Source organism: Podarcis raffonei, chromosome 11 (genome assembly GCF_027172205.1).
Source record: "Podarcis raffonei isolate rPodRaf1 chromosome 11, rPodRaf1.pri, whole genome shotgun sequence".
In the NCBI taxonomy this organism is placed as follows: Eukaryota; Metazoa; Chordata; class Lepidosauria; order Squamata; family Lacertidae; genus Podarcis; species Podarcis raffonei.
The window spans coordinates 57,704,478-57,717,456 of NC_070612.1; the positions used below are offsets into that span (position 1 = coordinate 57,704,478).

The window sequence follows — 12,979 nt, forward strand, 5'->3', positions numbered from 1 at the left end:
GGGAATTGTAGTCTCAAAACATCTGGAGGGACGAGGTTCAGGAAGCCTGTTCTAGAGGGCACCATTAAAGGCAACTCCCCGGTTGTGTGGGGATTGCGTTCCGGGTCATTGTGCACTTGTGTGAAATCGCATGTAATCAGAACACCCATTGAAAAAGCCTGCAAACACCACACTCTGTCCCTGCCTCCCCTCTTTCAGTGATGTTTTCAGGTCACATTTGGGTCCGGAATGATGCAGTCGCACACATATCAGACACACCTAAAACGGTCACTGCCTGTATTTCCCACTGAGGAAAGATCCACTGATCATCAGTGAATGATTGCTAATAAGCATATTAATAAAACAGGGTTGCCAAGCAGCAACGCAACCAATATTACCATGTTAGTACTATGTGGCTTACCGTTCAATGTGGCATATGGTTCAATGTGCCATTGTGGAATACTGCATTTGGAGAGGCATCTAATTTCTGTCATATGGTGAATATGACAAGGCATACTGGACATTAAGTATCTGCCACTGAAAACTGATGTGGCCAAATAACTTTGGAATGCCTTATTATCACATTAGAAAGTCTTGTGAGAGTCAGATCTAGGACAAATTTGGGATCTATTTTTATAGGGCTGAATTCGTCAACAGCCACATCTGCCATGCATTTGCTGATCTCGTTTCCAAGAAGGAGTTCTTTTCTTTGGTTGGACTTATTTGCTAACTCTCTCCCTGTTAACAGTTATTATCCCCTGATGATAATTATGCACACTGTTCCATATCTCTTTCTCCCAAGTTATCCTACACGTCTCTTTTTCACAGTTTGCAAGAAACTCCTTGCTGCTCTTACTTCCTCCTGCTCTTCTTTCATTTCTCACGATACACTGGAAATACTATACGCTGCTCAGCTGTAATGCCCCGTACCAATTTCACTCTAAAAGTCTAACAAATATGCAAGAAGTTCAGGACTCAACTAAACCAAATCATTTAAGGCCCAGATGAAGCTCTCAATAGCTTTCATGTGTTAATATACACTGGCTATGTTGACACGCCATGTTAAACTACACTTAATCTTGAACCATTCATTCCCACTTGCTCCTCCTTTACTCCTGGCCCAGTTGTGCTGGGGACAATAAACCAGGATGAGCTGTGGATACCATCATCCTGCTTGTTCCATGTTAGAGCATAGTTAAGCATTATGATTTCATGTGACCCGCTGTTACATGTACTTATTCCAAAGCCAAAGAACAATAGTTACTATAAAGAAATGTTAGGTCTTACTTTCCATTTCCTTCGTGCTGCGAACTTTTTGAATTTTTCCATATTCACGGCAGATGCTTTTCTACTAAGTGCTTGAAGGGTATCCTTCGGCTGTGAGAAAATTAAAACAACACTTTGAAATGCAGTGAAGAAGAATGAACGAAGAAGATATTACCTTCTACATGGGCAAAAGAAAGAGGTAAAACTAATATAATAATCTATGCATTGCATACTAACCTTAATCCATGGGTGCTGCAAGCTGTCTTGAATTGTCATTCTCTTCCTTTTAAAGGAGAAAAATAATATTTCATTTCATTTATTACTTTTATGGTCTGTATTTCCTTCAAAGGCCTCAAAAAGGCATATATGTACCCCTATTTTTATTCTCACAACAATTCTGTAAGGTAGGTTAGGCTGAGAAATGGGGAGTGGCCATGGTCAGTTTCATAGATTAGTGGACACTTAAACGTTATGTTTTCCTGGTTCCAGCTGGAGATTCTGAACATTACACCAGACTGGTTCTAACATATTCTTCATGTGGTTACTTCCACTATGTATTTATACAGCACTGAAAACATGCTAGAACTAACTACCGTATTTTTCGCTCTATAAGACACACTTTTTCCCTCCTAAAAAATAAGGGGAAATGTGTGTGTGTCTTATGGGATGAATGCAGGCTGCGTTGCTTTCGCTGAAGCCAGAACAGCAAGAGGGATTGCTGTGCAGCAATCCCTCTTGCTGTTCTGGCTTCAGGGATAGCCGTGCAAAGCCTCTTCAACAACATTTGATTCAGAATATTTTTTTCTTGTTTTCCTCCTTTAAAAATTAGGTGCGTCTTATGGTCGGGTGAGTCTTATAGAGCGAAAAATACAGTAATAAATAAGCAAATGCAAATTGTATAAAGTGGTGGTGGTAAGGGCAGCAAACTTGACAGTCTGGATCAACAAAACAGGGAAGATCTCCTTCACTTTGAAAGGGATAAGGGTAACTACCAACTAATCCTGTTTGCTTAAATCACAAAATGAATCCTGGAAGAAACTTACTTTGGATCCTTGATTAGTAATCTTCTTATAAAATCTTTCGCTAAAGCACTGGTGTTGCTGAAGAATTCCTCTTCGAAGTCATAGTTCACTGCAGACACATTGGCTAATGTTTCTTGTTTTGTCTCTCCCAGAAACGGCGATGCACCACTCAGACTGCAAAAAATAAGTTCGGTCACAATGATATAGTATGACTCCAGGACAAAAGGTTTGGTTCCAGGATTCATTTTTTAAAGTGATTCTGAAGCTCAGCCCAATAACTTAAACAAGGCCTCCACTATCTTCTCACAGTGACTGCAACTCTCAGAATTTACATATTTTCGCTTTTCATCATTTATGCTGACTGCATGGAAAAACGCACACTATCCAAATAAAATACAATTATGTTCCCATATAGAGGAACATAATAATAAATCGTAACCTAGAAAATAAGGACAGCAACCAATTATGTTTGTAATCAGTAGTTTGAAGCATATATTTGGAAAATTATGTACAACTATGCAAAACATGGGCCTGGATAGATTAGTAACCTTGACTATAACTTTGTGGAGTTGATTTAATAACCAAATGGGTAAAACAAAGTGATTTAGAGTGTTAATACTTACAGAATATACGTTATTACACCAATACTCCTGAAAAAGAAAGGGTGTCTATCACTATTCAAAAAGACACAAAAAAATTACAAAACGTTCAAGTGCAGAAGAATTGTGAACTTACCACATATCTGCCTCAAGGCCCAGCGGTTCATAATTTACTATTTCAGGAGCTAAGAGACAGAGCAGAGGCTTTAGTCTATAGCAGAGCAGTTTGACACGAAACAATATATTTTTTTCAGCTATGAAATATACATACAACAAGGGTAGGGTCTAGAAAGAGCAAATGGAAAAAGCAGATTTTCCAACGGGAATCATCTGAACATTAGTTTACAAGCTGCATTACTTTACACAAATGCAGATCCACAAACATTTCATCGTTAGTTTATTTTACAATTCGTTCTATCACAACCTCACCCCTTTTAAACTTTTTATGAAACTGATTCAGACTGTTCTGTAAGATATTTATTCATTATGATCCCCTGTATTTGAAAACAACACATTCAATGTAAATACTATTACCAGATGTATTCACGTTCCCCAAACATCTGCTGTGTATTGTATGCAGGGCTGATTTTCAAGACTGTCCAGAAACTTCAGCTGGGACAGGATCATCTCACCAGAACTAAAAATTGCCAATTTGTATCTGGAGAGATGTCAAAGTTTTTAACTTATAAAACTATATACATTAGTTTGGGACTGTCTGCTTCCATAGGAATCTGTGCATCAGATTTGGGAATGACCTGCCTTCAGTGATTAGGTGCAGAATGGAATCATCCTGGAGGGGGTGCTATTTTCCCAGGAGGAGGAAAAGGTCAGAGGAGCTTTGGATCAAGTTTACCGTGCACATGCCTACCCCAAAGTAAGACAATGTCATTCCACTAAACTGATTTCCTTCTCTCCTTTTGCCACTGCTATTTTACTGCTACTTTGTCTGTGGCTTTGTTAGGGATTTTAGTTACAAAGCAATCATGTAAATACAAAATTGCTTTTTTTATTTTAAAAGTATTGTTTTAAGTTGTTTTTACCATCTTATCCACCTTACAAGCTTTATATTGAAAGGTAGGACATAAACCTTTCGAATTAATATATATATATATATATATATATATATATATATATATATATATATATATATACATACACACACACATACAGTATAGAAAGTCCAGGCAGAAAATCATGACTTCCACATACAGAAAGGAAAGGGTGTTAAATTTACAAATATTCAAATTCAAATTAGTTTGAATGCAGGTAAATATTTCCTACCTAGAAACAGTGTTCAAGAGGATGGGCAACATTTAAAGAGAACTTGTAAAGACTGAACACATGTAATGATCACCACTGTTCACATATGAAATGTAGGCCTAAGCAATACTGACATGTCAGACATGTTTGGCACTCTGAGAGGCTTATGTTTTTCCTAACATATAAAGCACTACCACCCACTCTCGTACCATTTTCTTCTTTTATTTCTGCTTGATGAACATGTACATGTTCAACATTATTTCTTCGTTAATCTCTCTTCCACTTGCTATTGTCTCCTGTTCTGCTCTCTTAACATATGGAAACATACAAGTCCCAGAAGTCTGCTTTTAATGTTTTCCTGACTGTTCCTAGTTGGGATATAAGTCACTTTAACTCCTTTGGTCTTGTGTGCAAGGTTTTTGTGTGGTTATCTTTGTTTATTATCTTCATGACATTTTTTTCTTGAGTTAATTTTGGAAATATTCCTTCTCTTCCTGCTGTTCAATAACACCCCCCCCCAATTATTCAAATGCCTGATGTCTTTGCTTTATGTTAACCTGAAGATTTTCCCTTTATCACAGCCCTTGTTCTATGCTCTCCCCATTTTCTTATTTCGATATAGAAACAACTTTGCTTTCTATGGTTTATTTATACAATGCTTCCTTCTGTCTTCCTTCCCTATACTCTACAGTAGGAATGTTCTACATTGTTATTGGTATTTCAACATATTTTCCAAGTCATTATGGAGTCTATTTTTAAAACTTGCATTAGTTCCCAACAGTTTCCTCCCTCATGTGGACTATTTTTAGTGCCTGGAAGGAACTTAAAATAAAACATCCATTTTTTCCTTCTCACTGTCTTTGTTTTATATGTTGCTACATGCAAAGAGATAAATGAACACTCTTTTATGCATTAAATTAACAGCTATTCCTTTTATTCAATCTACGCACTTTTGTCAACAGCTTTTCCTTTCTACAGAATTTCTACTTTTGCATTAACACTCATCCACCTTGCTTAAATTCCTGTATCTTTTTTTCTAATATGAACCACTTGCTGGTCTCTGAACTTTTCTTTTTCAATTACAAGTGTCTTGTTTCCTTCCTCCTTTAGTGGCACAATGTTCTTCATCTGTGTTCTTTTTATAATTTGGTTATCTCTCACTTTTTCTGTATTTGTTTACCTTCCCTTTGACTACTGCCTATCAGGCTACTATATTTCCCCCTTCAGTCTCAGGAACTGGCCTGTAGCTCAGTCTGTACCCTTTTCACATATTCTAAAATGGATGTGAGCAATTTCTTTTAGAACAACTAGAATAAAAACAATAAACCAGCATACAACCAACTAAAGAAAAAATAAGCAAAAAAGAGCAGCAGCAGCCGGACAGTAATACTAAAAAAAACTTTGGACAAATTTATTTTTATTTAACAAAATTTATATACCACTTCATGGTAGCAAAACATCCAAATGGTTTACAAGAATAATAGAATTATAGAATTGTAGAGTTGGAAGGGACCACAAGGATCCTCTAGTCCAAGGGTCAGCAAACTTTTTCAGCAGGGGGCCGGTTCACTGTCTCTCAGACCTTGTGGGGGGCCGGACTATATTTTTTTGGGGGAAATGAATGAATTCCTATGCCCCACAAATAACCCAGAGATGCATTTTAAATAAAAGCACACATTCTAGTAATGTGAAAACACCAGGCAGGCCCCACAAATAACCTAGAGATGCATTTTAAATAAAAGGACACATTCTACTCATTTAGAAGACAACTGGGCCAGATCCGGACCCCTGGCCTTAGTTTGCCTACTCATGCTCTAGTCCAACCCCTGAAATGGAGGAATCTTTTGCTCAGTCTCACAACCTTGAGAGTCTCACACTCTCTACTGACTGAGCTGTATTAAAAGTCCAATAAAAACAGTTACAAGCAATAACATTAAAATATATTTAAAATCAAGAGTAAAAAAGATTAAAAACAGCAACATCTACATGTCTGAACAAGCGTGCCTAAACAAAAATGTCTTAAGTGTTTCAAATTATCCATTTAAAATGGGTGCCAGGATACCATAAATGCTGATCAGATGTCATTAAAAGCTTAGGGCTTTTCCTGGGAAGCTGCAATAAACGTGCAAGGTGAACATACCTAGAGAGAGAGAGAGAGAGAGCGCGTTCCATAATTTGGGCACCACCACTGAAATGGACCTCTCTCTGGTAGCCACCCTTCCAACCTCAAAAACCAAAGGAACCAAGATTTTAGTTGATGGTTATCTGGTAGAAAAGAGTCTCCCAGATACCCTGATTCCAAGCCATTTAGGTTTTTAAAGGCCAAAACCAGCACCCTGAATTGAACTCAACAATGAACTAGCAGCTAGTGAAGTTCTCCATACCACTGAAGTATACTTGTGGTGCTGACTCAATCTTGCTACCATGCTCTAAACTAGCTGTAATGTCTGGATGTTCTTCCAAACCTGGATTTTTTTGGATAATGGGTACAAGAAACAGAGGCCACCTGAGTATCCCACAGCAAAGCAGTGACAAGCAGAACTCAGAGAATGGAGACCTGCTTCTCATGAAGCTCAACCCCATCCAGAATAGGCTGAATACCACTTCCCTGGATTGATAAATCATTCATCACCACCACCACTGTCTTTTCCTGGATTGAGCTTCTATTTGTTACCTCTCATCCAGCCCATTACTGATTCCAGATACCAGCTGATACCATGCCAACACCTGGGTCAGATATAAAAGAGAAACACAGCTGGGTGTCATCAGCAGATTCCTGTAAACCTCTCTTGATATTTCTTTGGATGAGTAAGCAGGATATAAATATTTTTAAATAAATAAAAGGTCTCCCACCTGGCACCAGGAATGAGCTCCAGGTTACCAGGCATTTGCAAATGGGTAGAACTGTTTCTTATTTTCTGTTTTGAAGTCAGGCCATCCATCTGTCACAAATTTCTAAGATGGGCATATGGGGACAGGAGGGCTGGAAAAATGTGTGTGAACTTGTAATGGATGTTCCTTTATTTGCATGGCAAATGAGAAACTGGGAGAAGTACACACTACAGTATCGTCCTAGGTAAATTCTTTTGCTGTGCAATCTGGACAGGTTGTTGCTTGCCCATCCACTGCCCCTGTTCTCAGCACAGAAAGTACAGGCGAAAGACTAAGTAGACTGAACTTTCCAGCTCATGTGGAAAATGGAGGTCAGTTCTGCTCTGGCTATACGAACCAGTCCACTTCAGCACTGTCATGCAAACACACCACAACAGCTAAATAGGGAAGTACAACACTCACCAACAAATTCAGGCGTCCCAAAAATGTTCTTAAACTCATTACTAAAGTCTATTTTATGCGCTAAGCCGAAGTCAATGATCTTGATACGAGGCTTTGGTACATTTCTATCCAGCAGCATTATGTTCTCAGGCTTTGAAGAAAAAAAGATTGGTTGCCTGTGAGCAGTTGCAAAACACAGGAACAATTTGGAAAAATAATCTCTTCCTGACAAGTAAAACTCATATGCTCTAAGCACCACACTCAACGGAAATGGCCCCATGGCTGTGAAAACACATTGGTTCCTCATACTGAATCCTGACTTGACACAGGGTTCCCAGATGATGATTTATTATATCCAAACATCATAATATAATGGTGGGTCCTGCGCAGAACAGCTGCAAGATTCACATTTGTTCTTTACAAAATCAGGAGTATTCCTAAGTACTTAAAATAATTGAGGAAGACCCATAAAAACACACATTTGCACATGCTAATTTGTATATACAAATGCAAGTTTGGAAATAAACATCACAGCAGCAAGCTAATTTATTTCTCATCCAAATGACCCTAAGTAAAATAAATTCTTCAATTAATTTGAGCCCCCCCCATCTACCCTAAATCAGCAAGTCTTTAATTAAGTTCTCCTCAATTCATTTTCCACATCCAGTTCAAAACCAGAGTCTTCCTTCAATTAATAATTACTCACATTCATCAATCATTAAGTCTGGTTTGGCACTGAGACTGCACAGGTTCTTTCAGGTGGGCAAAATGAGTGGACTAGTAGGTAGGGGCACAAAATATTTAGGAAATAGTGCAGAAGCCCCGGGGCATGCTCCGCCACCACCGTGATACTCTTATCAATAGCTACCTTTCACATAAATAATGGGGATTTTTATTATGCTATCCAAGTTCTAAGCGTTGCTTTAGGCACTATTCCCCAAACTTAAAATCTATCCAACATACCTTGAGATCAAAGTGTGCAATTTGCAGAGAGTGCAGATAGTTAACACCATTGAGGATTTGCTTGAGAAATTCCGTGGCCTCCTCTTCAGACAGAGATTCCTTTTCCGCTAAAAAATCAAAGAGCTCTCCTCCTGCAACACTGTGAGAATAGGAGCAGCAGTTATTGACTTTAGCCTATTGATTTTTTTTCAGCTTAAGGACTTTGTACAGCCATATCAAGAAAGGCAATCCATTCTTAAAAGCTTCCTGCACAGGATCTGAACAAGTCTGTTTTTGTTTTTTTAATTACAATTCAAATGTTTATTTCAGTCTGCCATGTAACAATGCATGCTTGAAAATTCTAGGCACCTAGAAAATTGATGATTGAAGAATTGTTCTGGTATACTGAACTATTTTTCTGGCTTTATTATCATAGGTTGTACTTTAATTTATGAAAATCAATGAGGTTCATACATTGTTTTGGATGACAGGAAGTGGGAGTAGTAGCAAGTCTCCGGTGGCAGGAGAGAAATAGCAATATTATATGCAACTATTGATTTTAAAGCAGAACACAGAAAAGTCACACATTGTTTCCCCATAACTCTATAAACGTTGACTCCTGCCATCTCCCAACCATTTCCATACTTTGCTTATGATTTTCAGTGCGGCAGCAAACTTTATTTTAAATATTTCTGTGTACCCTTTGCCTGCATAAAGACTACATTTAAAAAGTTCTCAAATATTTTGATTGTAAAATCTGTCAAGAAACTCTTACAAATGAATGTGTACACGCATAGTCCTTTTTCCACCCATCACTTTCTGTGATGATGAATAGCAGCTGACAATAACAGTATACTGGCTCACCATCACATATTTTCGTTCTATACAAAATTGAATCGCGACACTCTCTGAAAACAACGGAGCAATGTTCTTGGTTTTTTTGTTCCAAATGTTACTTCTTTGTGTCATCATCAACATTATTAGTAACAATTATTAAGCGACAAAGGCGGATTTTAAAATGAAACATTGATGAAAACATCCTTGCCTATTACCACTGTCTTTATCATATTTATTACTTATTTATATATCTCCTTCCCAATCACCAAGTGCTCTCAAAGCAGCAACTAACCCATAAAAAGAAGAAACTCTTTTTATGCCTTAAACAATCTTTAGAAGACAAGGGAGAGGAGGCCAACTAGATGGTTTTCCTTGTGGAGATCCACAACACAGAGATGGAAAAGACCTTACCTATAAGCGTATATAAATTGGAAAGGTCTGAATGGAAATCAGTCTCTTCCCTCAAGGAACCTGGTTTTAGGCTGTCTGTGGCTTTAAAAATTAACACCATTATTTTTTATTGTGCCTGCAAACTAACTTGTGGGCAGTCAAGCTTCAAGAGGCACAATATGTGCTCTGTGATCAGACCCAGATAACAGTGTCGCTGCATCATTCCGAACAAGCTGAACTATTCCAGGCTTCTAAAAGTAGCCTTATACAGAACATAGTATGCAAGCCAATCTGAAAGCTACCAAAGTATGTATGAAACAGCCAAGCCTGTATTTCTATTTACTTTAAAGCTCTAAACCAATTGTAGTACTGTCAGGGGTAATCATGAGTACAGGCTATGGGTAGCTTCATCTCACCACTGGGGTGTTGTGCAGGCATTAGAACAGCTCATAGACGATGTGCCATTAAGTTCACCAGGGGTTGGTGAGATGTATCTGGAAAGTCCCATAACAGGTTGTGAAGGGAACAGCCTCCTCTGCTGTTTGTCCCACACTCCATCTTCCCTGCAAGAAACCACTAGCATACCTAGCACACAAATCTCAACAATGGCCTTATCTTTCACTATCTGAGGCAGTGAATTCCATAATGATTTCTTGTTCATATGAAGAGATGTAGAGATGAAGACATACAGCCACACATGCAATCACTGTCCTATATGGCTGGCTGAGGTGTTTTTTTCACTCTATTTATGTTAAAAATGTTTTGCGATCATGGCTGACATATGTTTTATCCTTTTAAGCTGGGTTTGGATTCAGTGCTAAATTTACAGTGGACCCTTGAGTTACGTACTTCTCTGGATACATAATCTTGGGTTGCAAAAGCGGCAAACCCAGAAGTATTTTTCCGGGTTTCACTGCTCACGCATGCGCAGAAGCATGCCGTGCGTGTGCACAGATGCGGTGCCTCTGGTTATGGATTTTTTGGGGTGCATACGGACCCCCGGAACGAATTAAATCCATATCCAGAGGGTCCACTGTATTGTATTTTTGTTGTGTTTATAACCTTGCTTACAATAGTTGATGGATTGTACGTTGGCAAGAGAAATTATTTTGTGAGGCAGCTAATATATATGAATAAATGCAATGTGCCCTTTATGTGCAATCAATTCTACTTTATAGCATAGCTGTGATCATACATTTGCATGTATGTAGGGGAATATGGCGTGCTCTGGTCCATGGGGTCACGAAGAGTCGGACACGACTAAACGACTAAACAACAACAACAACAACAGGGGAATATGAAAATTTCATGTGAAAGGCAGGCATGCATATGGGTGTCCCAAGAATGTACAGAGTGTTGCTTTCCCTAGCAATCTGAACTAGTCCTGAGTGACCTTCAGTCACAGAGCATTATTAATTCTTATTGCTTATGCAGCTGCATCATTTTTAAGCAGCTAGAGAGACACGCTCATACCCTGAAGAGCTTAGTCTAAAACTGGACAGAAGACACAAGGAGAGTAAAGGGTTGCAGACCAAGATTAAAAATACTCCAAATGTCAATCCATATCCCAATGCTCAGTTCAGTTCTCTGCCTTCCACTCAACTTTGAATAGCTCAAGAATCCGAATATCCCACTCGTTAGGGCCATTCACTGAATATCCTTTCACAAATCTGTGGCCTCCAGGTGCTGATGGACTACAGCTTTCACCATTCCTGAGCACTGGTCATACTGGCTGGGGCTGATGGGAGTTGCAGTCCAATAACACCTGGAGAACCACAGGTCCCCCATCCCTAATTTTACAGAATATAATTTCATTTTAAAGTTTGCTAGTATGACAATAGCCCACGCTACTTTCATTTTCTACTGCAGAAGTTTGCTTTGTCCAGGATACATTACCTTTGAATCTCTACATCATACGCCTATTATGAATAGCTGCACTGTATAAAGGTTGCTAGGGACGCGGGTGGCGCTGTGGGTAAAACCTCACCGCCTAGGGCTTGCCGATCGCATGGTCGGCGGTTCGAATCCCCGTGGCGGGGTGCGCTCCCGTCGTTCGGTCCCAGCGCCTGCCAACCTAGCAGTTCGAAAGCACCCCCGGGTGCAAGTAGATAAATAGGGACCGCTTACCAGCGGGAAGGTAAACGGCGTTCCGTGTGCTGCGCTGGCTCGCCAGATGCAGCTTGTCATGCTTGCCACGTGACCTGGAAGTGTCTGCGGACAGCGCTGGCTCCCGGCCTATAGAGTGAGATGAGCGCACAACCCTAGAGTCTGGCAAGACTGGCCCGTACGGGCAGGGGTATCTTTACCTTTATAAAGGTTGCTATTTATGTTAAGTGTATAATGTATACCCTGCACCCGTGGCTCCTAGAAGCAGTGAGCATGCAACAGTGGCCACACACAAGGAAATGGCTTTGACTGGTTAGCTAAACCTGAGAGGGTAGTCTATGGGACTTCCCCTGCATGCGAAGAAAGGCTGTGGCGGATTGAGCAGTCAAGACCAACAGTGGGTCCAATGGTCAAGAAGGCGGTTACTGCACATGTTGTAGAGGGAACTGAGGGGTAGATGGGGCTTGTCAACCTGGGAAGATAGCCCATCTAGGAAAAGGAAAACTCTGATCCTAAACCTCTGCTGCCTTGCAGCTATACTCATTCATGATAAGGGCTTTGACAGCGAATCTGGAGGAAAAAATCTGTATCTGCTAAGGAGTAAACTCCACACAAATCCAGAGTGGGGTCCCAAAGACAACTGGATGGTGTCTCATACGCCTCATTTCAGCAACTCGTTTCTGCAGCCAAGCTAGTACCAAATGTACTGTTCTGTTTCCCTTTCGACCACATAAGTGAAGCCAAGTGTGGGGTCTTGTCTGGGCCACCCAGGACCTTCATACACACTACCCAGGCTTGCACTCCAGAGAGGTCACTTCAGTGCTGCTAAAGCAGCAAAAACAACATGGGAGGCAGTCATTGTTACCGGTCTCCACAATCACAGCAGGCGCTGTGATTCTCCAGCAGTTTGCCTTCCCCCCCAGAGGCGCACTTCATAGTCTCTTGAGACAGATAGATGTGAACAAGAAAGACTGTATATACCGGTACTACAGAAAAACAACTTAATAGAGACAATTAAAGCAAGACAGTAATGGACATAACCTATGGTTGGATTAGAGGGGATTGGAGTAGTATTGAAGAAATGAAGAGAGGAGGAAGAAAAACGTAGCGGTAGCCATGAGCAGGAAACAACCTTTGCTTCTCAATGTGAAATGCAGGAAAGGTGAAACCATTGTAAATGGGCAGGCATTTCATCAAACAGGCTAGAAGCATGAAAAAAAAAGCTCACATCTAAGAGGTTTACTTAAGCAGGGCAACTGCTAACACATCCCACATTTCACTGCACTGCTGCTTTGTGATTCATTA

At 39.9% G+C, this 12,979-nt stretch overlaps 1 protein-coding gene across 3 annotated transcripts in view; it reads right to left on the reverse strand.

Moving 5' to 3' along the window:
* The window catches only part of DAPK1 (death associated protein kinase 1), an 80,749-nt gene that overhangs the window by 34,332 nt on the left and 33,438 nt on the right, over positions 1-12,979 (reverse strand). For 2 of the 3 annotated variants that reach the window (XM_053409145.1, XM_053409144.1), the window contains exons 4-10: positions 8,363-8,501; positions 7,421-7,550; positions 3,003-3,051; positions 2,891-2,917; positions 2,289-2,441; positions 1,483-1,528; positions 1,267-1,356 (exon numbers count right to left, since the gene is read on the reverse strand). In XM_053409145.1, the coding sequence (XP_053265120.1) occupies positions 1,267-1,356; positions 1,483-1,528; positions 2,289-2,441; positions 2,891-2,917; positions 3,003-3,051; positions 7,421-7,550; positions 8,363-8,501 (634 nt within the window). The remainder of the gene's footprint in view (positions 1-1,266; positions 1,357-1,482; positions 1,529-2,288; positions 2,442-2,890; positions 2,918-3,002; positions 3,052-7,420; positions 7,551-8,362; positions 8,502-12,979) is intronic. The other variant, XM_053409146.1, reaches the window with a different exon arrangement.